This window comes from Eurosta solidaginis, chromosome 1 (assembly GCF_040869045.1).
Source record: "Eurosta solidaginis isolate ZX-2024a chromosome 1, ASM4086904v1, whole genome shotgun sequence".
NCBI lineage: Eukaryota > Metazoa > Arthropoda > Insecta > Diptera > Tephritidae > Eurosta > Eurosta solidaginis.
The window spans coordinates 141,542,823-141,570,714 of NC_090319.1; the positions used below are offsets into that span (position 1 = coordinate 141,542,823).

The 27,892-nt window shown below is 40.1% G+C and overlaps 1 protein-coding gene across 5 annotated transcripts in view; it reads right to left on the reverse strand.

Moving 5' to 3' along the window:
• The window catches only part of mtd (mustard), a 2,476,738-nt gene that overhangs the window by 2,354,082 nt on the left and 94,764 nt on the right, over positions 1-27,892 (reverse strand). For all 5 annotated transcript variants that reach the window (XM_067759877.1, XM_067759878.1, XM_067759880.1 and 2 more), the window contains exon 2: positions 12,724-13,136. In XM_067759877.1, the coding sequence (XP_067615978.1) occupies positions 12,724-12,978 (255 nt within the window). In that variant the 5' untranslated portion in view covers positions 12,979-13,136. The remainder of the gene's footprint in view (positions 1-12,723; positions 13,137-27,892) is intronic.

Genomic DNA, 27,892 nt, shown 5'->3' on the forward strand with positions numbered 1-27,892 from the left:
ACTTATTTCAGTTGAAGTTGAATTGGTGTTGCCAACCTAAGAAAGTGATGATTTGACAGATAAATGAACAGGTGACCAATTTGTGGCGGAAATTTAAGCATTCGTAAAAGTGATAAAAGTTATTACAAGATATTATGTGATATGAAATCTACTTTACAATGGCGAAAATGTTGGTGTTTGACATGTCGCAAATACGGAAAACATTCGCGTGATCATTCCTATCCCTTCATACTACCAATCACCAAGCAAGAAAATGTTTAAGTGACAAATGATGAGCTTCAAATGAAGTTATTTTGCAGATTTGAAAGGAAGCATTTTGCTCATTACTAAACACAATTAAGGACCATTTCCTCAAACGCGTTCGAGGGAAGGCTTTACACCCATTTTAAAATTATGCGCCACACTCAGATACCTTGCTGATATGGTAGCTGTCAAAAATGCTGTGGAAATGATTTCGGTGTTGGGCTGCTTTTAGATATTATAGGCGAGCATATTTGTGCGAAGTGGATTGAAACCCAAACAGCAAAAATTGTATTTTACTTTAAATAAGGATTCCCAGGAGTAGTGATTAGTATTACTGGGACTCGGGTTCGCATAATTTCACCTATTTTGGCTGCATCCGAACTACGGCCAGCCTCGTCCAACTTTGGAATGTCGCTCCATAAAGTCAAAAAGTTATTCAGTGTAATCTTTTGTTTAAACGTTGTTTTTTCTATAAATGTGTACAAAATGATTGATTATTGTTTGATTAAAAAAGGTTTAACTACCGGCTTTCAATTTTTTGTTTTTATTCGGTAACGTTTTATGAGACCGTGCACCATCTAACTCTTATCAAAGGTGGTATCAAAAGACGTGTTTCGATCTCCGTTTTTAGGCGGAAATTGAAAATTTCATTTCTGTCGAAAAATATTTACAAAAACCCATAAAATAGCCCCGAGAGGGTCCGAAAGATGAGGCCCGATCCATAGTTTTTTTGCGCAGAACATATTTCTGCGTTGGCGGCCTTCGGCCGCGATTTGTAAAAATAACCCTGGGTGGATCCAACGCCTTTCTGCATTAGTGTGTACAAAAAATCCGGCAAAATACAACAACCACATGAAAATTTTAACCGAAAACAAAAATTACATTTTTAATTTTTGTTTTCGGATTCTAAAAGCGGAGGTCGAAACGTGTCTTTTGATACCAACTTTGAAATTTTTTGTAAAAAATTAGGTGGTAAACCGTATTGTAAAACGATACCTTTTTTCAAAACAACTGCAAAATTGTATGAGACAACTGCTAGTAATCGTTGTAAGATTTTGGCGTCTTTGACAAACACCAACACAAGGTTGTAAACGGTAATGCCACAAAAAGTTGTTAGACTAGACAACTCAACCGACATTTTTTTTGACAGCCCTTCAAAAAACGCGAGTACTCTATAAATAATGTAAGGAATACTCCTTTGGGAGTATAGGACTGCTCCAAATCTAATCTGTATTTATACAAAAAATGTGCTCCAATTAACATTCCGATGTCCTAGAGTACATACGTGAGAGTACTATCCAAAGTACTTTCACTGTAGTACTCCATGGAGCACCCACAGATGATCATATGCCAAATGGCGCTTCCCAAGGCAGTCGGTTCTATGTACCGGAGCGACTCGTGATTTTTCCAGACCAAGGACTGTCATTTCAGTGTGACCCCATCTAATTTGTTTCGTCCCTCCCACAAATTGTCATCCTCCCAGCAGCTCCTTGCAGCAGGACTGCTCCATATTCTCTTACTCCGGGAAGGCATCGAAGCCAATCCGGGTCCGTCTCCTGACCCCGGTCCTGAGAAATGGTTTTGCTGCATCTGCCGGAAAAGAATCCTTTTAGGACGGTCATACTCTGTTCAGTGTGTCTCGTGCAAGGGATGGTTGCATCGGACAGGTTGTTCTGGGCTTGATCCCAAAACCCGACGTCCAAGTAACTTTTATAAATATTTTGTGGCTCCTTGCTGTTCACGCCCAAGGGCGTCCCGTAGTCTACGTTTAAGCGCCCCCCCCCCCCACTACCTTCCAGCAGCCCCGCGACTCTGCAAGCCACAACAAGTACCCGCTGCTGCTCACGCCCCACGGCGCCAACAACTCAAACAGCTGCTACCACTCATAACTACAATCTTCGTAGTAGAGTCGGAAGCAATGCTGCGCAACAGTCCCTGCCCCCGTCTTCTCCCCCTCTTTTCCGGCAGCAATCGTGTAGATCAGGGAAACAGACTTTTAGTCCCTACCTCCGTTTGCACCGTTTGCCAGCACAGAATATATATGTTTGCGACATCCGCCCAATGCAGCTCCTGCCTTGGGTGGTGCCACTTCCCTAGATGTTCTGGTCTCCGCGACGGCAACCCTCCGACGGGTTTCATCGCGCCATGTTGCCAGGTCGCAAACCCAAATCATCCGGGTAACCCAATGCTTGCCAAAGGACGCCCAGTCCTAGGGCCACAACAGCAATTGCGTCCTGGCCTTCCCCAACCCAGGCGTAGTCACCCGTCACTTACCCCAAGAGTGGCGACGTCTCCCCTTATGCACTTCAGAATTCTGCAGTTAAACTGTAATGGACTAACTGGGAAGATTACGGAGATAGTCGATTTCATGAAGCGGCACAACATCCGCATTGCTGCGATTCAAGAGACTAAACTCACAGCAAGATCTGCATTGCAGACCTGCTCTGGGTATAACGTCCACAGGAAAGACCGCGAGAGCGGAAATGGAGGCGGTCTCGCGTTTATCATACACCACTCTGTGCAATATTGTATATTTGATCCTGGCATCGACCGCAGGGACAATGTCTTAGAACGTCAAGGCCTATCTGTCCGGTCAGGCGATGCAAACCTAGAAATCATCAACATCTACATCCCTCCTGCCACCTGTTGCCCCAGTGGATACCGCCCTAATATCAGGGCCTTACTCACTGGCAACAATCGCATTATCTTAGGCGATTTCAATGTCCATCATGATCTATGGCATTCAAACTTGCGGGCGGACAGTAGGGGTGAGATGTTGGCGGATCAAATAGAAGAAACGACGTTCTGCACAATAAACGGAGACGCCCCCACACGTATGGTAGGAAGCTGTCACAGCTCGCCAGATATCTCAATCGTGAGCGCAGAACTCGTAAACTGTGTCAACTGGCAGCCGATGGTAACATTGGCATCCGACCACCTGCACATACTTATTTCGCTTGAGCGTAACGCCGACTTCATCGTCACTGAAAAACGCACTTTCATAAACTTCAAAAAAGGAAAGTGGGAAGAATATAAATCCTTTACAGACAGCCGCCTAGCTGCCCTCCCTATCCCGACTGATGCCCGCCAAGGGGAGCGTGCCTTCCGTAAGATCATTAAATCCGCCTCGGCACATTTCATTCCCGCCGGGAGAATTCCCGAAATCCGGCCCACTTCCCGGCGGAGGCCGCAAACTTAGCGAGAGAACGTGCCCTTATAAGACAGCTTGACCCAGGCGACCCCCAAATAAGGGATATAAACCAACGCATCAGATTGCTTGTAGATGGACACAAGCGGGCGAAATGAGAGGAGCACCTAAGAGGTTGTAACCTCTCTACCGGTGTGGGTAAACTTTGGTCCACCGTAAAGTCCCTATCGAATCCGACTAAGCACAAAGACAAAGTTTCCATCGCCTTTAGCGACAAAGTGCTGTCGGACGCGAAAAAATGCGCGAGCGCTTTCTGCCGACAATATATAATGCATCCTACGGTCGACAAAGATAGACGGAGAGCCAATAGACGCGCACATAAACACAAATTCAGCGCGTCACCTATCACCATCACCGCTAAAGAGGTTGAGGACGCCATTGGTCGTGCTAAACCATCCAAAGCAGTGGGCCCAGACGGAATAGCCATGCCGATGCTTAAAAACCTAGGGAAAGAGGGGTTCAAATATTTAGCGCATGTCTTCAATCTGTCTCTTTCCACCTTTGTCATACCTGAGAAATGGAAAATGGCCAAGGTGGTCCCGCTACTAAAGCCTGGGAAACCAGCTAACATAGGTGAGTCGTATCGTCCGATATCTCACCTATCGCCAGTGGCAAAGACGCTTGAAGCCATTTTGCTCCCTTATTTCCAAGCAAATTTGCAGCTAGCCCCTCATCAGCATGGCTTCAGAAAACTCCATAGCACTACCACCGCACTAAATGCCATTAGCACCCAGATAAATTGCGGTTTAAATCAACACCCCCGCCATAGAACAGTACTCGTAGCGCTAGACCTATCAAAAGCTTTTGATACGGTCAACCATGGCTCGTTGCTGCAGGACCTGGAAGGGTCTACCCTTCCCCCATGTCTTAAAAGGTGGACCGCAAATTATCTGGGTGGTCGGCAGGCATCGGTGCAATTTAGAAACGAAACATCAAAACCAAGGAGAATTAAACAGGGGGTGCCACAGGGTGGTGTCCTATCCCCACTTTTGCTTAATTTCTACATATCTAAGCTACCTTCACCACCGGAAGGAGTCACAATCGTTTCTTACGCCGATGACTGCACAATAATGGCCACAGGCCCAGGCCCAAAGATCGATGCGCTATGCAATAAAATAAACGGCTACCTCCCTGATCTCTTTCGCCTCGTGAAACCTGGCATTATCACCGACTAAATCTTCCGCGACCTTATTTACAACATGGACGCCCCAAATGTCGACCATTTTGAACATCCACGTCGATGGCACTACGCTACCGACTGTCCGACACCCCAAAATCTTGGGTGTGACGTTTGATCAGGATCTACTTTTTGGTGAGCACGCAGCCGCATTTGTTCCGAGAATTCAGAGCCGTAACAAAATCCTCAAATCCCTCGCTGGCAGTACTTGGGGAAAAGATAAAGAAACGCTCATGACTACATACAAAGCAATTAGCCAGCCGATTACGTGCTACGCGTCACCCATATGGTCGCCAAGCCTAAAAATCACCCACTGGTAGAAACTACAGGCCTGCCAAAATACTGCTCTCAGAATCGGCACGAGCTGTCTTCTTATGTCCCCAGAACACCATCTGCATAATGAGGCGAGAATACTCCCCATCAGGGAGAGAAATGAGATGCTGACCAAACAGTTTCTGTTGAATACCCAGAAACCTGGGCATCCCAACAGACATCTGATTGATGAACCAGCACCGCCTAGGGGCTTAAGGAGTCATCTCCGTAAGCATTTTGAGGAAATACGGCACCTGAGAACCCAGCCGTATGAAGTGAAAAAACACAAGCAGGTCCTTGGTGAACTCCATAAACAGGCGTCGGACCTTTATGCCGGGAATTGCCCGGTGAATCCAGTACTTAACGAAAATTATCCAAAACTTGCGGAAGAGGAACGCATACTCCCCAGGGAAACGCGTGTCACTCTTGCTCAACTTCGTTCTGGATACTGTAATAGGTTAAACTCTTACCTATCCAGAATCAACCCCGACATACAAAATGTATGCCCCGCTTGCAATGTGTCCCCACATGACACAAACCATCTCTTCAATTGTAATGTGGAACCAACGCCTCTAACACCCCTTTCCTTATGGTCCACCCCTGTTGAAACGGCAAGTTTCCTTGGACTCCCGTTAGAGGATATTGATGACAATTTGTGATCGGTCGCGGCTATTAGGTGGGGCGAGCATTGCTACAACAACAACAACAACTTCAAATGCCAAAGTACTAAAGAGGAATTGTGTCGGAAAGAATTATTGAAGTGAATTTAATTTAAAATGAAAGTAAATGAATATTCTTATGTTATTTACATTTGCGTGAATAAAGAAACTAATATAATACGCATACGCATACGTGAATAAAGAAACTAATATAATATATATACATAAAACCAGTGCGCTGTTGCATTTTATCAGAGTTGCCAAAGTAAAATTTTATTATTAATTATTTGCATGCAATATTTTACTTTTGGCAACTCTGTTCGATCGTCATCGTGTCGTGATCACTGTCGTTAAAAAACGAGCAATGATCGGCTGATGGTGGTCCGCAAACGCATTGCAAAGGAGTATTGTTAGAGTACTCCAACATGAAGAAAATGGAACACGTAATCCAACAATTTTTGCAGGGAGGTTGAGTTGTAATCTGTAATACCAAATTGCGAAATTTCAACCCAACCAGAGTGGAGTTGTAAACGGTAATAGGGGCATTAGCACCTTCCTCGTCCAAAGAATAGAATGAAACTCAGCTTTAGTGTGCGTTCATCTTATTATTATTATTGTATAGATACTTTTAAGCTTAATTTAGTTTTATTGAATTTGCATTACAGAGTTTAGTAGGTATTCGATGAATATTTGCCAGCATGTATCCAGTGAAAATTTTCAAATGAGTTAAGTGAGCTGCATAGCCAGAACATTGCAAAACAAACCGTGTCCCATTGGTGCTGACGGATTGGAACTCTACCCATTAGATTCATTCTACTCATTAGATTAATTTTACCCAATACTGGAAAGTATTATAAATCGTGATTGGTGATTGGTGGTCAATTTTAATAGGGAAATCGGCACGCTGAAATACTTTGCTAGCATGTGATTGAAAGGGAGATTTCTCTGCCATTTTTTTTAGGATTTTTTTCACATGTTGAATTAAAGGGAATGCATCAAAATAGTTTAACTTTACTGTTCCTTATTTCACTAAAGCGCATTCAGCCACGTTTGTAACACTTCAAACATCGTAGGAGTGCGGGTTCAAATCCCACTCCCGGGAGAAAAGGCTTTGAAGTGATTTACAAGGTATAATCGAAACAGCTGTCGCCTTGTCGGTCCTGATGTCACGTTGCTTAAATTTTTCCCAAATCATTAAATAAATTATAAAATTAAAAATTGCTTCAAATAAATGTTTTCATATATTTAAAGCAATAAGGGTAATCCCCGCTTAAAACTCATAAAAATAAATTAGTTTCATTCTTTTACTTAGTTTTCAATTCATTAAACTGCACGCATCATCAGCTGCAAGCCCTGACAAATTTCTTAAAGGCGCACGTGCATTTGAAATACAAACTTTTAGCTCTACTAGTGACAAAAATCTTTCACTAAGTGTTTAATAACCGATGGAAATATCTAGCCATTATTATTATAAATATTAAACAAGAGTTTTTTTCATAAGTCGGTTGTTTCATCAACAATTAACGACAGTGTGTGTCAACACTTTCCTTTTTAATGTCTCGCCTAACTTATTTCCTAGGTGAAACATCACTGTTCTCGTACATTTTTATTGACTGAGCAAGTTTTTGTGGACATTCATTGAAGTAATTTCAAAATTATATGTGGGTTAACGAACGTGCTGCAAATTTTTTGGGCAAAATTGTGAATTTTTACCTGAGTGTAAAAGAAAGAAAAGTACCAAAATCGTGGCAACTGCCTCAAAAAGGACCAAAATTTAAGAAAATGGACCAGCGGACCAAATGGGGTTGGAAGGGACCCTTTTTTGGTCCAAATGGACCAAAGTGGCAACCGTGCTTGCACATAACATTATGCATCACATACATAGATGGTGAATTAGTTCAAATAGATAAAAAACAGCATCATGCGCAAGCGTTATTTAACTTCGGAAGTGCATTTATAGGTATGTATGGATGTATGTGTTCTCATTTTATATCAGCTTCACATATGTACATACATGTTTATGCATGTTAATGTTGTTAATGGTTAAGGCAAGGTGCACACGAGGCTACGCGTCATAGACGCGTATTAGACGCTGCAGGCGAAATCTATACGCTTAGATGTCGAACACGTGTACTTGAATGGAGAGCTGCACATGAGGCGTAAGCTCCATGAAAGGGACAAAGCATGAAAGTTTCATGTACCTAAGCGTACATTAATGTTGGTCGCTGGACGTACCTACGCTTGAAAAAAAGGAAGAACAAGAAGTTTGTTTAAATTTTTTTGTATGGAAATTTGTGTAATTAGTTAGAAAATTTTATTTTTGTTAATAAAAGTGCGTGATAGGTATATTACCAAAGCGAAAAAGAGTATTCAACACCACAAAAGCTTGGCTAGACATTGTTGAAGCGATTAAAAGGCTAAAATGTGTTGGAAACTAGAAATCACTTTTTTCTCTAGTCCTTTCCTTTCCTAGTTGCCTTTAATAATTTACAAAGGCACGGGAATGCAACCAACTTTTAATGCATATTTTCCTTTGGTTTCCTTCGTTTTCAACTAAAAGTTCGTGTTTTTAAAATCAAACTCTGGATCATCCGTTATCATCTCATTTAAATTATCTTCAGAACGTGTTTTGGGTTTTCTCTTTCGAACGTCCGGAAACTTTGGCGAGATGTTCAATTGAATAGCAACTGTTTTGCATTCGTTTAAAATTATTTCCCATTGGTTCCTGATCGACTTCAAATCAGCTAATAAGGCATCTACATGTCGGACCTCAACATCTATGGTGGCGTCTCTAGCTTGGAGGACCATGCTTCTTTCATTAATGGTAGTCAGTATTTTGTACCAAATTGAGGACAGCAAGATACATTCGAACGTGTTGATGTACTTGAGAATGCCGGTAACATCGCCGTATGCTTGCGCAGTCAAATTTGGCTTTTGGCTGAAAGACTATGAAGAGAGCTCGGTACATTTTTTTTTTTTTTTTTTTTTTTGAGGATGTCCCCTCGTTGTGGAGTGCTGCTGAAAATAGTAAAACATTTTTGTACAACTCCGAAGAAAGTAATTGCAGCTGTACAGCATTCTGCAGCATCAACACCACCTAAATTGAGAATGTGGGTTGCACAAGGCGAGTAATCAGCATTCGAGTTTTTGTCGAGAATGTGACGCAGTGCTCCGTTGTAAGCTCCTTTCATATTGGCGCTGTTATCGTACGTATTGTGCACGACAATCTTCAATCAAATATGGCAAATTAGATCAGCGATTTTATGACCAGTTTTTTGGTTACAATTCACGAAAGCCAAAACCGTTCTTGAATTTTAAAATTTGTTGCTTTCGAATTGAAATGGAGTTAGCGCAAAATGAACGTAGTCAACGTGACTAGCATCTGGCATAGCATCAACGATAATAGCAAAATACTTGGCTTTCTTGCCTTGATCTAATATAGTTTCCCGCACGTGCTTTGCACAAATTTCTATAAACTCGTTGTGAATGTCTGGGGAAGGATAGTGAACTTGTAAACGTTTGTGCTGCTGTTGTGAAATCCTAACTTTCTCCAAATGATCTCTAAGTATTGGATCGTATTGGCTTATGAGAACTTAGATTCCCAAAAAATGTCAATAGTTTCGTTCACCAAGATATATACTTTTGCCTTTGAAAGCTAGGCCTTTTTCACCCAAAAATAAAATAGTATCCAAAATTCAACATAAAATTTCTTTCCACTTTTGAGTTTCAGTGATTAGCTGATCATTGATTAGTGTATCAATTGTAGCCTCCTTTTGAATTAGTTTTTGTAAAGATCGCCATTGAGTATAACATTTAATGTGATCTTGAGGATTTTCGTGTGATGACAGTTTATCGTATATCTTCTTCCATACCTAGAATTTCGAATATCCGCAGAGCAAATTTTAGGTCGAATTAAAGAGTTGGTGCTTAATAGACATGGTAGGCAATAAAAATCATTGGTACTGGCACTCCACACTAACCATTCACGCTCCACTTTCTCTCCATTTGGCAAGATTCTGTTTAACAACGAGGTAGGAAATGCCTCGTCATGACAATCACGTGCAAAAATAACAGGACACTTTTGATGACCTCGAAGAATTATTTGGTTGACTTCTTCAGATCGCAAAAACTCATTATTCGCGGTACCGATATCGAAGTCGCTTAAATAATCTGGACTTTGATACAGATTTGGTGGTATTGTTGAAAGACTTTTTGAAGATGAACCTTCATCAGTGTCACCACGAAAACTTTACGATTGCGGATTCATATAAACATACATTTTTGTTTGATGTTTTTATTGTCCCCTCAGGCCCAGGCAAAAAATCATTATCAATATTCGTTTCTTTTGAAATTCGACTTAAAATTTGCACATGGAAAAACTAAAGACTCTCCTGAAATTAAAAAAATGTCTTAGTACCTCTAAATCGCGGGCCCCTGAGAAACATATTTTTATTTGATGTTTTTATTGTCTCCTCAGGCCCAGGCAAAAAATCATTATCAATATTCGTTGCTTTTGAAATTCGGCTTAAAATTTGCACATGGAAAAACTAAAGACTCTCCTGAATTAAAAACAATGTCTTAGTACCTCTAAATCGCGAGCCCCCTGAGAAACACATTTTTGTTCGATGTTTTTATTGTCTCCTCAGGCTCAGGCAAAAATCATTATCAATATTCGTTGCTTTTGAAATTCGGCTTAAAATTTGCACATGGAACAACTAAAGAATTTAAAAAAAATGTCTTATTACCTCTAAATCGCAGGCCCCCTGAGAGACCCCGGGCCCAGGACGTTGATGTCACGTTGTTTAAATTTTTCCCAAATTATTAAATAAATTATTCAATTTTTCGAGGTCAAGGCCACGCATAAATAAAACGAAATATCTTATATGTTTCAATTAATATATTTGTTTAATAATTGATCGATATTTCTACCTCAATCTGAGATCATCTTCAGGACTAAAAAGATTAAAAACAATAAAAACATCAAAAAGTGCATTTTACATACATCACTATAACACCACCTACAATCTTGGCTGTGCCTGATCGACTAATTGTAAAATATTACATATCAAACGAATATAAACATAATGTAAACAAATAAATCCCGTAGGTATAAACAAATTTTGATCAAAAACAACCATGTACAAATTTCTCCAACTGTAAGTCGCGCTCAGCATACATATACATATATCAGCTACAGGTAAACTGTTGTTGTCTAACATTCTAATACAAATATTGGTGGGACAATAAACTGACAAATCACTCTCAAAGAGCTTTCTTGTTTCTGCTTATTAGCTGCTTATAGGCCGAAGCACAATTTTCCGTGTCCGTTTTAAAATTTACCCGTTTGTCGCTCTCTATATTGATAATATGAAGAATTTCAAGTATGTATCTCTTATTATATTGCCTTGAGCTCGAAAAATTTAATAATTTAAATATTGAAGGCCGAAAAACAACAAATAAAAATTAAATAAAGTATAATATTTATATATTTCATACATTTAAAGCAATAAGGGCAGTCCCCTCTTAACTCATAAAAATGAAATAATTTTTCATTATTCATGTACATATTTTGCAACATTTTACGACGCGACTCTGAGTTGTGCCTTATTTCTCCCATAAGTCTAAGAATACTTCATAAACTGTTGGTTTGATTGAAAAACAATACATGTCGTTTTCGCAGTTCCATATATAAAATTCGAAAGTTTTTGAATAGAATAAACATGGTGTTTTCATGGTTTTTGGAGGACTATAAATTTTCGAAATCACAAACCCTTTGCACAATGCCTTTACATATTTTTATATGTATGTATATATAAAATTTCTTTAAATAATACATGAATTATAGATCCCGATTTATAAATAAACATCCCTGAACGATCCCCAAATGACCCCGAGAGAGTGCCCAAAAACATCTCGAAACAACCCCCAAATGACACCGGGAGGATTCCGAGGGAGTCCCCAAAAACATCCTGGAACGACCCCCAAATGAACCCGGTAGGACCGCGAGGGAGTCCCCAAAACCGTCCCGAAATGACCCCCAAATGACCCCAAGGGAGTCCCAAAAACATCCAGGAACGACACCCAAATGACCCCGCGAGGGAGTCCCCAAAAACATTCCGGAATGATCCCTAAATGACCTCGCAGGAGTCCCAAAAACATTCCGGAACAACCTCCAATTGACCCCGAGGGTGTCCCCAAGACCATACCGAAGTGACCCCCAAAAGACCTCGGGAGGATCCCGAGGCAGTCCCCGAAACCATCCCGAAATAACCCCCAAATTACGCCGAGGGGTCCCCAAAACCATCCCGAAATGCCCACAAAAGACCCCGAGGGAGTCCCCAAAGCCAGTCCGCAATGACCACCAAATGACCCCGGGAGTATCCCGAGGTAGTCCCAAGATCGTCCCGAAATTACCCCTTAAGTTCCCCGAAATGACCTACAAAAGACCGCGGGAGGACCACGAGGGAGTACCGAAATTACCCCAAAATTAACCCCGGGAGGATTCCGAGGGTGTTTCCGAAATTACACCCCGCGAATACTCGCCAAAATCATCTCAATATTACCCTAAGAAGTATCAGAACTATAAGCGAACTTGTTACGCATATGGGTATATTTTCAGAGCTCCTGGTGGGGTTATTTTTTTATTTTTGAATAACTGAACAAAAATTTAAATTTTATTGTTATTCCATATTTTTTAAATAATGATTAATAACTCAACTCTTTACTCAAAATTAAAAAAAAAAAATTATGGGCGGTTATCATCAATCAGAATATATTGAATAAGGAGAAAATGTTATTCATTATTCAAGAAATGCTTGAATAAAAAATAACTTTTTATTCATCAATCAGAAAATTTTAAGTGATGAATAATTTTTTATTTTTTATTTTGATTTGTTATATTTCAAAATGACTCAACCCTGCTACACATCGTTAGCCTAATTCTCAAAGGCCATAACAAAGTGATATTTTGAAACTGCCGTTTCTCAGATTACGGTGTAATGTATTAAAACAGATCCTCACTAAAAATTTTAATGTGCTTGTATTGTAAAATTTCAAATTGGTTAGGGCTTTTGTAAATTAAACCACCGATATGTATGTATCTACATAAAAGCGTTTTAACTCACCTTACTTTTCTCCCGCCGAAGAAATGTTGTGGCAATCGAACTGCGTCGCTTTTGGCTCTTATCGCTTTTGTTCGGGAACAAGCCCTGAGCCAATGAGCTACGACGTGAAAGTTGTGATGGTGGCAAAGGCGATGTTATATTTAGCGGGTTTTGTACTTCATCACCCACAAGCTCATCGATGTCGACCAATGACGTTATGGAGGCGCTGGCCCAATCCTTACGCAACCTATAACGACCGCTGTCTATTATGCTCATCTTGGAGCCAACGAAAAACAACAGTTTTTACAGGCAAAGTCAATCAGGTTAAAGTTAAGAAGTATATGTATCGATAATCAATAAGAAATCAATATACGTCAACTTAAGTTCAAGTAACACCCTTTCCGTTGATTTATACAAACACTTTTTTGACAAATCTGTGTAGAAAAGAAATAAAAAAGTTTTAAAGGCAAATATAGGGATACAAAATTATATTATTAGAAAACAAGGCATAATCAATAAGCATCCCAATGAATAAAATCCAAACTTACAAAAGTATCCACAATGCTTTTAAAAAGGTTGTTCCAAGCTTTGTAGCCTGTTGGCTTTCAATTATTAGGTCAGCGAAAATGAACCCTTAATAATAAATTGAAATATGTTTTGCAAATAATTACCATCGTACACACTTAGCGTCAATTCACCAAAAACTTTTTTGCAACTCTCCCCCTTTCGTATGTAGGGACACATCGAATGCAAAGTATCGATAAGGTGCTCATTTCAGCGATAGCTCTGTAATAACATATCTCCACCTAGAGTTTCAACTGATAAGATTTGTTAAATCTCATATTTTAATCTGCATTCTCTCCACTGTAGTTTTATTTGACGTTTTAGTTTTTCATATTGAAGAAACTATAAAGTGGGGACACATGCAGAGTTTCGACTTTGGGAAGATTTTTCAGTCAGAAAAAAATGTATGCTTTCGTATGATATACATACTTTTTTGCATGTGTTACAAAGCAAAAAAATATCTGAATATTCAATTTTGATACATCTTTTTTTCTCACGTTTGGCAGTAAAAACTTAATTTGAAAATCTTAAAAAAACATCTGTCATCCATGAATTTAAAAACTGCTCCTACCTCAAAATATTTTCCTATCAAAAAATTACATGACATATGAACTTTAGGTTGCCATACCAGAAGTATTGTTATGATTGAAGATTTAACTGAAATCTTCTGCGTTTCAAGATTTAATTTTGTATGACAATAGCATGTCTCCACCTAGAGCTTTAACTGTATAGATTTATTAAATCTATTACTTTGACCCGAACTGCCACACTGTAGTTTTATTTTACGTTTTATTTTTTTATATTAAAAAGAGTATAAAGTGGGACCACATGCACAGTTTTAATTTTCGTGAAGCCTTTCAGGCGCAAAAATAATTAACCTTTTCGAAATAAACACAAACACTTTCACAAAGCAAAAACGTACCTGAGTATTCTGTTTTGATACGTTTTGTATTGTACTAACTTGAGAATCTTCAAAAAACATCTGTCATCCATGAATTTAAAAACTGCTCCTACCTTAAAATATTTTCCTATCAAAAAATTACATGATATATGAATTTTAGGTTGCCATACCTGACATATTTTAATGATTGAAGATTTAACACAAGCCTTCTGCGTTTCGAGATTTAATTTTCTATGATAAAACTTGCAAGATTTAGCGTTAAATCTTTTCAGGTACCTAAATCTCGAATAAAGCTCTAAGTGGAGATGTGCTATAAGTATCAGCTAACCGTATAGTATCGAGTTAAAAACACTACATCTTTTCCAGATTGAAATCGGAAAATGGCATTTCAGAAAAAATCGATTGGATTTCAGAATAGTTGCGAAAATTGTATTTCAAAAATATATTTCAGAAATATTCAGATTGTTTTTCGAAAATACCTTGCAAACGCTTTTTTCCGTATAAAGTCTTCGTTTTTGATAAAGAAATCCAAGAAAACTGCAAATAAAAAAAAAAATAAATAAATGTAAGGCGCGATAACCTCCGAATAGATCTAAGGCCGAGCTTCTCTTTCAATTTGCGTCGTGCTCCTCTTGATTTTTCCCTACAAATTGGCCGGACGGGACCTACATGTTTTATGCCGACTCCGAACGGCATCTGCAAGGCAGATGAATTTTCACTGAGAGCTTTTCATGGCAGAAATACAATCGGAGCGCTTGTCAGACACTGCCGAGGGGCGACCCCGCTTAGAAAAAATTTCTTCTAATTGAAAAATCTTATTTCTAAAATTTTGATGTTGCTTTGCCCGGGAGTTGAACCCAGGGCATACGGTGTGATAGGCGGAGCACGCTACCATCACACCACGGTGGCCGCAAAATACTTGATAAAATATTGTCGTAAAGACTGATTTGTTTATACCTGAAGAGAAAAATGGACGAAGGAAAAACTACAAGGCGTTGGCTGTGCTCGGACACATAATACACTATTATATGTGATTTAATCTGCACACGCATATTAAATATTTTAAATGACTCGATAACTTCAACTGTACTTATAAATTCCTTTACAAGTATCTCAAATGCATATTGAACACCTCCGAATTCTAATTGCCGATTTCCGAAATTGAATTGCATTTTTCTGAAATCTAATTTACACAGTCTGAAACTTAGTTAACCATTCCGAGATTCAATATTGATTTTCTGAAATCCAATTCCCACTTATGAATTCCTATTAACATGATTCAGAACTCTGAAATCCAAATGGCAGTTTTCGAGATCCAGGTACCTGTTCTAAAATATAATTGTCCTCTTCAGATTTTAATCTGGAAAAGGTGTAGATCGGTACATCGGTAATTAATTGATTTAAATTGTTGCAAATTAATTTAGATTAGCGAATATCTTGTTGCAATTGAATGTTTTGGTTTACTCTTAAATTCTAAAGCGAACATACTTTGCAAGGGTTTTCATGTAGATCGAGGATTGCCAGCCACTGGCGAAGGGCTACCCTGTTATTTGAAAAATGTAAATAGTGTCTTGGTGTTACTATCCTGCCCAAGGACTTGATCATAGGTCCTCGGTATGGTAAGTGGTAGAACTTTAAAAAAAATGTATCGATACCGGCATTCTTTTAAAATACTTGGATCAAAGTATCAATGCTAGTACTCATACTCAGTAAATGGTATCGAGTCTACTCGATCCAAGTGAATACTTCGGAACCTTTACCAAAAGTAAAGAAACTTTGTGTTTTATTAAATGAGATCGTATATTTTAAATTATTAAATGAGACGTATATTTTAAATTGATTAGCAAGAGGTAGAGAAGTGTAAGTTCGGGCGAAACCATGCCCTCATATTTTCAATTTCAAATTATTTAAATTTATTCGAAACTATGCATTAGTGCAATAAGATGGACAAACGATCTTTTATAGCACAACAATTCTATATAATAAGAGATATACGAATTATTTAAACTTAAAACTAAGTATTAACATATGTACGTCATATAATAACAAAATTTAAAATTTTATGTAACAATATCAAATGCATAAGTGAATGAAGGTTTATTTAAGTAAAGGCATAGATGGTAAATATCAGTGTTTGTACATACAAAACAATGTGTAAGGTTGGTTTTGTTTAGACTAGCTCGAATAGAAGCTGGAATAGAGTTCCAAATTCGAACAGCATTACCAAAAAAGTCTTACAGAGGAGAGGAGAGAATAGTTAGGAACGACGAACTCATTTATACGGGCAGACATTGGAAATATTAATTTTTCATAAAGATGATCAGGTTTCTTCTCTGTCAGCAGATGAAAGAGAAATATAGAATTCTTGATTCGATAAATAAAATAAATAAAAGGCGCGGCAACCTCCGAATAGATTTTAGACCGAGTTTCTCTTCCAATTTGCGTCGTGCTCCTTTTAGTTTTCCCTACACATTGGCGGGCCAGGACCTCCGAACGGCATCTGCAAGGCAGATGAATTTCCACTGAGAAGCTTTTAACGGCAGAAATACACTCGGAATGTTTGCCAAATCACTTCCGAGGGCGATCAAGATAAGAACTTGTTTTAATATAATTTTTTTTCTAATAAGTTTATAGCTAACTTTTTCTAATCAAAATTTCAAGTTACGTAAGACATAATAAACCATGATGTAATAAAGGCAGGTGTTCTATGTAGTGACAGATCATTTTGAAGACTCCCATACAAAGCGAATGATGAGAGAAAGGGGAAGAACAGAAGGGCCGTTTTCTGAAATAGTATTAAACCTAGCACTTTTTTAGCAAAGCACCTAATTCAAAATGGTAGCGAAACTAATATTTTGTATTTTGTAATATTTTGCAAAAATAAGAAGTGGATAAAGGTCAAAGTGACCGCTGCGGTGTATAGGTAATGTTGCTTGTTAACCATAACGAAATTTGCAACCAGTTCAAAGTACTTTAGAAAGAAATTTTTACTATTTTTACTTAACGGCCCAATGGTTTCATAAACGAATTGAGTGTATTTGGGAGTTGGCATACAGCATACAGGTCCCGCTAATTTATGATTATGCGAAATTCTGTTTTGAAAAGGGTATTAATATGTTCATCATCCAATCAATATGCCTCAAGGCCAACTGTGGGCAGGAGTCCAAAGCAAAAAAGAGCATTGGGAATCATTGTACACATCTAACCAAGAGTTCGGTTGTTGTGAATATATGAAGCCAGCTGCTACAATTTACAATGAAGAGAATTTGACGAGCATAATGCGTGTGATCTTTATATAGCGCATGTATTAAATAACAATCCCGTAGTCACTCCTAAGTAGCGCTTCCGTGATCGGGTATATTCTATAGGCCAACAGACGGCACGAGGTTGGGACCGTGTGTAGAAGTCTAATCTTTCTTTCCGCTTAATACTTTCAACGTAGAACTCCGCGTACTGGGCTTATGAAGGGTCTCATAAAGCGACATTGAAATGAAACAAAGCCTGGGGTAATGCCACTATTTTTGGTGCTGACCGCGGAAATAATTTTAAGGCATACGATTTGAGGTCATACATCTAAAATATCCGGACCATCATCTCGAATGGTGCCACAACATGCTTGGTAAATGTTTTCATGAAGGAAACCCCTGACACCATCGCCATTCAATTGAAAAGCGCAGATTTTAAGTCAGATTTGTGGTAAAATACTTCCCTGCCACGCTTTTGTGTCAGTAGTCTCGTCATGATTTTAATAAGTTGATGAACCTTTCATAATGAATTTTTCAGCACCTTCGTGTGTGTTTTTAAGACCAGGCTACCAAAATGGTGACGCGTAGCACACGATTACTTTGTACTGGTTAGCAACGTTTCGTTCTCTCTTCCCCGAGTCTAGCCAGCATGAGACTTAAGGATTTTGTTGCGGCTTTGTACTTGAGATACAATTTCGTTGACAGTTTTATCGTATAATCGAACGTTACGCTTAAGATCTCTGGGTGACTGACAGTCGGTAGCGTAACAACATCGAAGTGAACGTCCTTTTTGTTATCTGTTCCTTCAAAGTAGTAAACAGGGTGGCCGCGGGGTTGGGCGGGATATCTCCAGAAGAATTTGAAACTTTTCATGTGGTTTTTACAATGTTGTACACAGGAAAATATTTTGTGTACAAAGGGATTTTGCACGGATTTCATTTTGATCCAAAAAATATATGTGAATATTTTCGTTATATTCTTGTAACAGAAAACATGGCTTAGTATGTTTTGAAAAGCGGTTGGTACACATATGTACCACATAACCCGGATGGTAGGCACCTTGTCGTTGGTGTGAGGGCTTAGCCGATCTCCATAGCGCCCGACTATGAGGCGGAGCTGTTTAGGACTGGCATCTACGCCGTTTCGCCTCATAGGAGGACGGCGGGATGTCGGTGACCAAGAACTGCCAACCCCCTAATCCAGGGTGTTATGCGGACCGTGCCTATTGGACGATTTGCAGCCAGGGGATAAATTCGGCTGCATTCGAACGGAGCCTTCCCGATACCGGGCCACCTCGGGAAGTATTGATGGCCTTACCACAGTAAGGGGCGCTGCTGTGGCGTACGGTTCTTTCCCCCTATATAATACTGGACCCCTGAGCCCGCCTTGTCGGTCAGGTGGTCGTACGACCGTAAACAGGATGGCCGTAGGTTTGGGCGGGTTATCTGCAGAAGAATTTGAAACTTTTCATGTGGTTTTCATAATGTTGTACACATTTATGTTTATAATTTTGTGTAAAAAGGGATTTTTAGGACTGGCATCTACGCCGTTTCACCTCACAGGAGGGCGGCGGGATGTCGGTCACCAAGAACTGCCAACCCTCTAATCCAGGGTGTTATGCGGACCGTGCCTATTGGACGATTTGCAGCCAGGGGATATATTCGGCTGTATTCGAACGGAACCTTCCCGATACCAGGCCACCTCGGGAAGTATTGATGGCCTTACCACAGTAAGAGGCGCTGCTGTGGCGGACGGTTCTTTCCCCGTATATAATACTGGACCCCTGAGCCCCCCTTGTCGGGCAGGTGGTCGTACGACCAAGATGAACGACTCATTACCTGATTGTAATAAGGACGAAGATAACAGGACTGAGTCGCAAACCAAGGACGACAAATACGCATTAAGCGATGCGTCGGACTCGGGGAGCGAGAGTAGTGCTGATTCAATGAACTCCGTCTTGGAGAAGCACACAAATGAAAACGGAGTAGAAGTGTGCGGAGCAGAGGAAGTAAAAGAGCTCACTCGCAGTAAAGTGCAGCACTAAGAATAGTACAACGCTTGCGAGCAGTGGTCGACCCAACATAAGTGGAGATCGAGCGCTTGGAATGGGCCCATGAGGCGGTAGAAGTAGGTCGAAGGCAGTTCAAAAGGTTTGCTGCGAGAAACCTTCGGTCCAGCAACCGGTACGAGGAGGAAGAAGCGTCGAATGGTAGAATGAAGAGGCAACATTCGGCGGAAGGCGACAAGCCTGCTTTCAAGTGGCAGAAAGGACCCAGTCCTAGAGCCGCGAGGCAGGGCAGTCGCTTAGATAAGACAAGTAGGCCTAAAGCTGTAAGACAGATGGGCCCCAATAGCGAGGTAGCAACTACCTCGAAAGCTGCGAGTCAGAGGGAAGTTCCCACTACAGAAGTAGGAGATAAGCCAAAGGGAGATAACGCTAAGACTTCGGCTTTCTCGGAGATGCTAAAGGGAGTTAACGCTAAGTCTCCAGGTTTCTCGGAGGTGCCAAAGGGAGATAACACTAAGACTAAGGCTTTTCCCGAGAAGATGATTGATGGGGCAAAACTGTCACTGACTGTGGCGCTGATTAATCGTAGCAGTCCTTTCGGACAAATGACGACTGAAAGGTGGAGATCTGTGGAAAGTAAATCCCTTCCAACCTTTGATTCGGGGGGATAGTATAATGGTGTGAAGGTGATAGCGTGCGACAACATCGCGAGCTTGCGGTGGCTGAAGGAAGTGGTTCCAAACCTCCAAAGGCAAGGCACGAACTCGCGGTTTGAGGTGGTGGATAAAGCGCAAATCCCCACGGTACCAAAAGTTAAGGTATGGATACCATGCGTGATGAAGTCGGAGGATACACTGCGACTTCTTCAGAATCAGAATCCGAACATACCGACACAGGATTGGAAGGTACTTACTGTATCTCGGCCTACCGAGGAAGGTCAGTTCTACATCTTCCAAATAAACAAGCAGGCGGAGGATATTTTGTACACGCAGTTTGGCAAAATGTCCTTTGGCACTGGTAAAATATACATGCGACTCAGGAAAAGAATTCCCAAGGATAAAAATCCTAACACGCTTGAGGTGGGAGAAGTCGAAAAGGACCTCAAAAGCCTAAAGGAAAAATACAGGTGGATGTCCCCGACGTCACCACGAAGGTGTTAGAAGAGGACCAACCGCCAAATGGTGCTGTGACTCGCACAGAGGAACACCCGGCACAACAGTTACGAGAGGCGGAAGGGGCCGCGAATACTCTAAACCAAAAGGGCAAGTGGAGGACGACGACGTCACGACGAAGGTTGCTGGAGGGGGACAAACAGCCCAATGGTGCTGCGAGTCCTACAGATAAACCTCCAACACAGTAAAGTGGCATCGAGAGAACTCCTCATAACCCTTGCGGAGGGTTCGTTTGACGTCGCGCTGATCCAGGAGCCGTGGCTCACATCGGGAGGAAAGGCGCGCTGTAGTAATGGTAAGGAAACAGCTGCCTTCATATATGCCGTTGAGCAAAAGAATAATCAGGCATTTATCCTGGCATCCTGCTACATGGCCCATGCTGCGGAGGTTCCACCGATGGAGTACAAAAGGCTAGTACAGGAGGAAGAGCGGTTGGTCATAGGTGCAGATGCAAATGCGCACCACAATGCGTGGGGAGGAGCAGATACGAACGAGAGAGGCGAATCTCTATTTTGTTACATCCTGCAAACCAATTTGCAGATAGCCAACAGGGGAAATGTCCCTACATACATTGGTCCAACATCCAGCCATGTTCAGGATATTACGTTGAGCTCCGAGCGTGATATATCAAGGTATGATTGGAGGGTTCTTGATAGACCATCCTTCTCCGACCATGCGTATATCAACTTCAGCATCCCCCTAAAGAGGGTAGAGAAGGGAGGAACCTTTAGAAACCCTAGGTCAACGAACTGGACTAAATTCCAGAAACAGGTAGAAACAAAACTGGGACAACAGAAAGAGGTTGCCAATGTGGAGGAACTAGAGGAGTCGAATGAATTCCTAACAAGGACGCTTATTAATGCGTATAACAAAGCTTGCCCTCTAAGAAGATTTAGAGCAAAAGCAAAGCCGCCATGGTGGAGCAATAAGCTGAGTCTTCTAAGAAGACAGGTAAAATAAATGTTTAAGCTCGTAAAGACCGCGGAAAGCGAAGCATGTCTGGATGAGTACAGGGATCTACTGAGGTCCTACAATCGTGAAATTTTCAGTGCGAAGAGAATCTCATGGAAAAGTTTCTGTACAGATATAGAGTGCTCCAGCGCAACAACACGGTTGAAACAAGTCCTAGCAAGGGGAAACATAGTTTAGGGACTAATAAAGAAAGAGAACGGGGAATGGTCACGTAATAGTGAGGAATCCCTTGAGGTGCTTCTCTGCACGCATTTCCCATCGGGAGACGGTTTAGAAGAGCCAGCAGACATCACTCACACTTCGATCACTGAGCGGGTAGTGCCGGGCTTGGTGCCCGATACCAAGATCGAATGGGCAGTGAAAACGTTTTCTAAGTTTAAATCGCCGGGCCCAGACGGTATATTCCCGGTCATGCTACAAGTTTCAAGTATGGCGGTCGTGGAATGACTTAAAATAATATTCGATAGGTGCATAAGGCTGAATCATGTACCGTACACGTGATCGATTTTCCACGCCTTTGGTAGAAAAGCTACACGAGCGGAGAACTGTCGGTCACGTGTATCCCAAAGACTATAGACCCATTAGCTTAACATCATTTCTGCTCAAAACCTTTGAGGGGCTGATAGATGTGTACATAAAGTCCAACGTGGATGAAAAGCTGCTCTCCACAACACAGCATGCGTACACCTAAGGCAAGTCGGTAGACACCGCATTGCATAGAGTGGTAATATGCATAGAGAAATCCCTGGAATATAAGGAGTATGCTCTAGGAGTCTTCTTGGACATTGCCGGGGCTTTCAATAATGTTTCTAAATGAGCGATTATGGATGGTCTTAATTACATTAAAGTACATCCCGCCTTAATCAGATGGATCGGCTGCATGTTGAATTGCAGGAACATTACGTCACAATGGTGATTGTACAAGGCCACGAAATCAGTGGACAGGGGCACGCCGCAGGGAGGGGTGCTATCACCTCTGCTGTTGACGCTGGTCATCAACCAACTGCTCAGACGATTCGATGAGGGGCCCGTGAAACTTACGGCTTACGCAGATGACGTTGCAAATTGTCATAAGTGGAAAGTGCCTTCCAACGATTAGCTCTTTGATGGATCGGGCGCTTCGGGATATTCATACCTGGACATCTAATGTCGGGTTGAAAATCAAAGCGGAGAAGACGTGGAGGAGAGGGTGAAATAGGCCTCAACGGCACTCTATGCATGTAAAAGAATGCTGGGGTGTACGTGGGGCTTATCGCCCTCTCTTTCCCATTGGGTTGTTACAGCGATTGTAAGTCCTATTCTGTACTATGGAGTTCTTGTTTGGTGGAAAGCCACACAAAAAACAACATACCTCAAAAAATTAGAGGGGGTATGCAGACTATGGATGCTTATCATTACGGGAGCCCTGAAAACAACCGCGACGGCTGCACTGTATGCCATTCTGCACATTCCAACTGTAGACCTGGTAGCAAAGAACATAGCTTTAACAACTGCAACCAGGCTCGGTGCTTCGGGGCAGCTGCAGCGCCGACCATATGGCCATAGTAATATAGCGTCGTCAATCACAAGACGAACAGACTACCTGATTCCCTATCTGCGCTTCGAGGGAGATCTTAAGGCCACAATAGAGGTGGACGGTTGGCGCAAGGGTGCGCAAATGGTGGACGAGGCGATACATGTGTACACAGATGGTTCCAAAGTAGTGGAAGGAGTAGGGTCTGCGGTATACTGTGCTGATCCGGAAATAAGCAGATCCTAGAGGCTGCCGGATTACTGTAGCGTTTTTCAAGCGGAAATATTAGCTGTAACCAAAGCAGTAGAAACCCTGGAAGAAAATAGCTTAAGCTGCAACCGGTGGACGCTATAGGTGGACGCCTTTTCGATATATCGCCATAAAGGTGCACCAGGGCTGACTCTAGAATGTGTTTGTACGATATGGGTATCAAATGAAAGGTGTTAATGAGTATTTTAAAAGGAAGTGAGCCTTAGTTGTATAGGTGGGCGCCTTTTCGAGATATCGCCATAAAGGTGGACCAGGGGTGACTCTAGAATGTGTTTTTACGATATGGACATCACATGAAAGGTTGTAATGAGTATTTTAAAAGGGAGTGGGCCTTAGTTCTATAGGTGGACGCCTTTTCGAGATATCGCCATAAAGGTGGACCAGGGGTGACTCTATAATATGTTTGTACTATATGGGTATCAAATTGAAAGTATTAATGGGGGTTTTAAAAGGGATTGGCCCCTAGTCGTATATGTGTAGGACGTTTTCGAGATATCGACCAAAATGTGGACTGGGGTGACCCAGAACATCATCTATCGGGTACCGCTAATTTATTTATATATGCAATATCATGAACAGTATTCCTGCCATGATTCCAAGGGCTTTTGATTTCGCCCTGCAGAACATTTTCATTTTCTTCTACTTAATATGGTAGGTGTCACACCCATTTTACAAAGTTTTTTCTATGTATACTTTGCGTCAAAAAATCACCTGATTAACATGTTTCATCCCTCCTTTCGTATTTGGTATAGAATTGTGGAATTTTTTTTTCGAAATTTTCGATATCGAAAAAGCGGGCGTGGTCATAGTCGGATTTCGCCCATTTTTAATACCACGATAAATTGAGTTCAGATAAGTACGTGAACTAAGCTTAGAAAAGATATATCGATTTTTTTTCAAGTTATCGTGTTAACGGCGGAGCGGAAAGACAGACGGTCGACTGTGTATAAAAACTGAGCGTGGCTTGAAACGATTTCGGCCATTTTCACAGAAACCAGTTATCATCATAGAAGCAATGCCCTTACCAAATTTCACATGGATTGGTAAATTTTTGTTCGACTTATGGCATTAAAAGTATTTTAGGCAAATTAAATGAAAAAGGGCGGAACCACGCTCATTTCGAAATTTTCTTTTATTTTTGTATTTTGTTGTACCATATCATTACTGGAGTTAAATTTTGACATAATTTACTTATATACTGTAAAGATATTAAATTTTTTGTCAAAAATGTGACTTAAAAAAAATTTTTTTTTTAAGTGGGCGTGTTCCTCATCCGATTTTGCTAATTTTTATTTGGCACACATATAGTAATAAGGGTAACGTTCCTGCTAAATTTCATCATGATATCTTTAACGACTGTCAAATTACAACTTGCAAAACTTTTAAATTACCTTATTTTAAAAGTGGGCGGTGCCACGCCCATTGTCCAAAATTTTACTAATTTTCAGTTTCATCGCTCTATCCGTCTTTGGTAATGAATTATCGCACTTTTTCGGTTTTTCGAAATTTTCGATATCGAAAAAGTGGGCGTGGTTATAGTCCGATTTCGTTCATTTTAAATAGCGATCTGAGATGTGTGCCCAGGAACCTACATACCAAATTTCATCAAGATACATCAAAATTTACTCAAGTTATCGTGTTCACGGGCAGACAGACGGACGGACGGACGGACATGGCTCAATGGATTTCTTTTTTCGCCCAGATCATTTTGATATATAGAAGTATATATATATCTCGATTAGTTTATGCCGTTACGGGGTACCGTTATGCGAACAAAATTAGTATACTCTGTGAGCTCTGCTCAGCTGAGTATAAAAATTGTAAAAGCTTATTTCTTCTGTCTTTAAAATTTGTAATTGTAATGTATTTGAAAATTAAATCGTTTTTTGGCTATGCCATTTCCTTAATATTAAGTTTTCCAGCTTCTTTTTCTAGCCTCGATAGTAAAGGATCGAAATTCTTTATTTCGTTAGAAAATTCAAAATCAAGTAAAATTGTTCTTTTATGCTTTATATGCACGCATATTCTTATTCTATTCTATTCGATAGAACCACATTTATCTTTTTTCTTACCCATAGCCCTAGTCTGAACTGCAAATATATTTTGGTCGATTCTTTTATTTCGCCAATTGTGTTACGAGAAAGTGCATCAGCTCTTACATTTGATTTTCCCTTTATGTACTCCATTGTAAAATTGTATTCTACCAACTCAAGTCTAATTATAGAAAGTTTTGAAGATGGGTCTTTCATAGTAAATAAATAGACTAAAGGCCTGTGGTCTGATTTTACAATAAAGTGATTTCCATATACGTACGGTCTGAATTGTTTAATAGCAAAATAAATGGATAATAATTCCAACTCAATGATGGCTTTCTTTTGTTCTGCATCATTAAACGATTTTGACGCATAACATATGGGAAAATCGCTGCTTTGGTGTTCTGGCTGAGTATTGCTCCCCAGCCCGTTTTAGAAGCATCTACTGTAATGGTAAACTGTTTGGAAAAATCTGGGTATTGTAATAGCTTTGGGACATTAGCGATACTCTTAGTGCATCAAAAGCTTTATCACATGTATTGTCCCAGTTAAATTCTACTCGTTTTCTATTCAGTATATTCAGAGGTGCTGCCAGCGGTGCAAAGTTTGGAATAAAGCGTCTGTAGTAATTAGCAAAAGCTACAAACCGTCTTACAGCGTCTTTGTTGGCTTAGTATAGTTACGAATTGGACCTATTTTCGAATCGTCTGGTGACAGACCTTCAGCTAAGCATTTGTATCCTAGGAATGTTACCTCCGGTCTTAGAAAATTAAATTTATTCGGATTGAGTTTAAGGTTGAATGATCTACAAGTATTGAATACTTTAGATAAGTTTTTAATGTGATGAGATCCGCTACAGCCAATGACTCTAATGTCATCTACATAAAGAAAAGCTACGTTAGGTGGTATTCCTCAAAATGCGATGGTCATCATTCTTGAAAACGATTTTGGTGCATTGGTCCATCGATACGCTCCGCGATCAGTAGAAAATGAGGTTATATCGCGTGAATCTAGTGTAATGGTATTGTGAAATCCAGAAAAAAGGTCTAAGGTTGAGAAAAATTGTTTAACGTCATTTTGTCGTTGTCAAGCGCGAATATGTCAGCGTATTATATGCAGAGATCTTAAAAGTTCAGATGTGCATCTTTGGGAATTTAATTTTTTAAAATTGAAGTTATTTCAATAATTCGTTTCTCATCTGACTTAGTTTTGTCGATTACATAGGCGTGATAATTTGATAGGTTTTCTGTTTTAATAGAATTTGTATGTACGAATTGTACATCACTTGTGGTATTGATTAATTTTATGACTGGGTTATTGGAGTTTGTAATGCATATTGCGGGAAAACGCCTTTTTGTATTTCTTGAGATTCAACGAAAAGTGGAGTTGTTGAGTGACCTAAGTCGAAAATTCGAAAAACTTCGCATCTTGGTGGTATAATACATATATCTCTTTTCGTTCCGTGTAGGATTGGCATAATGACTTTTTCTTTATTTACCCAGAACGAGATGCTACTATTTGAATAATTTATTAAACATTTGTTATAGTGAAGAAAGTCTTTACCCAGTATACCGTCTGATGGGATATTGAAGTCATCGTTTACCATATGTAAGCTATGTTCGACTGGATTATTAAAAAAAATGTAGGTCTATGTTTATTTTACCCAAAGTAGGAACAGAGTTTGATGTAACGCCAGTGATATTAACTATATCGTCAGAGTTAATGGGGATTTGCTTATTGAAGCTTGAAATTTTAATCAAAGAAATATCAGCCTGTGTATCTAGTAAAAATGTACATAGTTTGTTAGATCCGATTATATAGATTTCGATAAAATCCGAGTAATTTAAATTCAGACAAAAAACATTTTTAATATTTATTCGCTTATCTCCTCGTCCCACAGTGTTCGCTTCCGGCGTTAGTATTGGTTCTGTTTTCTAACCTATTGTAACGATTTTACTGAAATTCCCCTTATTTGCAATCCTCTGCTAAGTTCGAATCACTAAACTGTTGAATAAATAACTCCAATTTGTAATAATGCAAAATGGCCTTTATTAAGGTACTTCACAATAACACTCAAACTGTGCAACGAATAGCTTGCCTAATAACCACACTGATTGATAGCTCAATGAAACTCTACTATTCAAAATAATACTGCTATTGCTCGCTAGATATCTTCTTAATCGAAACTGCTTGACAACTCAAATCAAACTGAATTACAGCGCCTCTACATCTGTCGCCTTTTATACTCTTTAGTTTCCTCGTTCGCATCTTCCAGAATCTACTAGTCCAGTAGCTCTCAAACTTCTCAGCTGTAACTACAATTGCACAATTTTATAGTTTTTCTCATTGCATACATATAGGAGTATCTCAGATATATGCATGTGTTAGTGCATTGACTCTCCGCTGCTCGTATACGTACATGGTACATATATGTAGACGCAGTTATTGTTTCGTTTATGTAGATACATAATGATTGAATTATTGATGTGCATTCACGTCACTGCTTAGCATC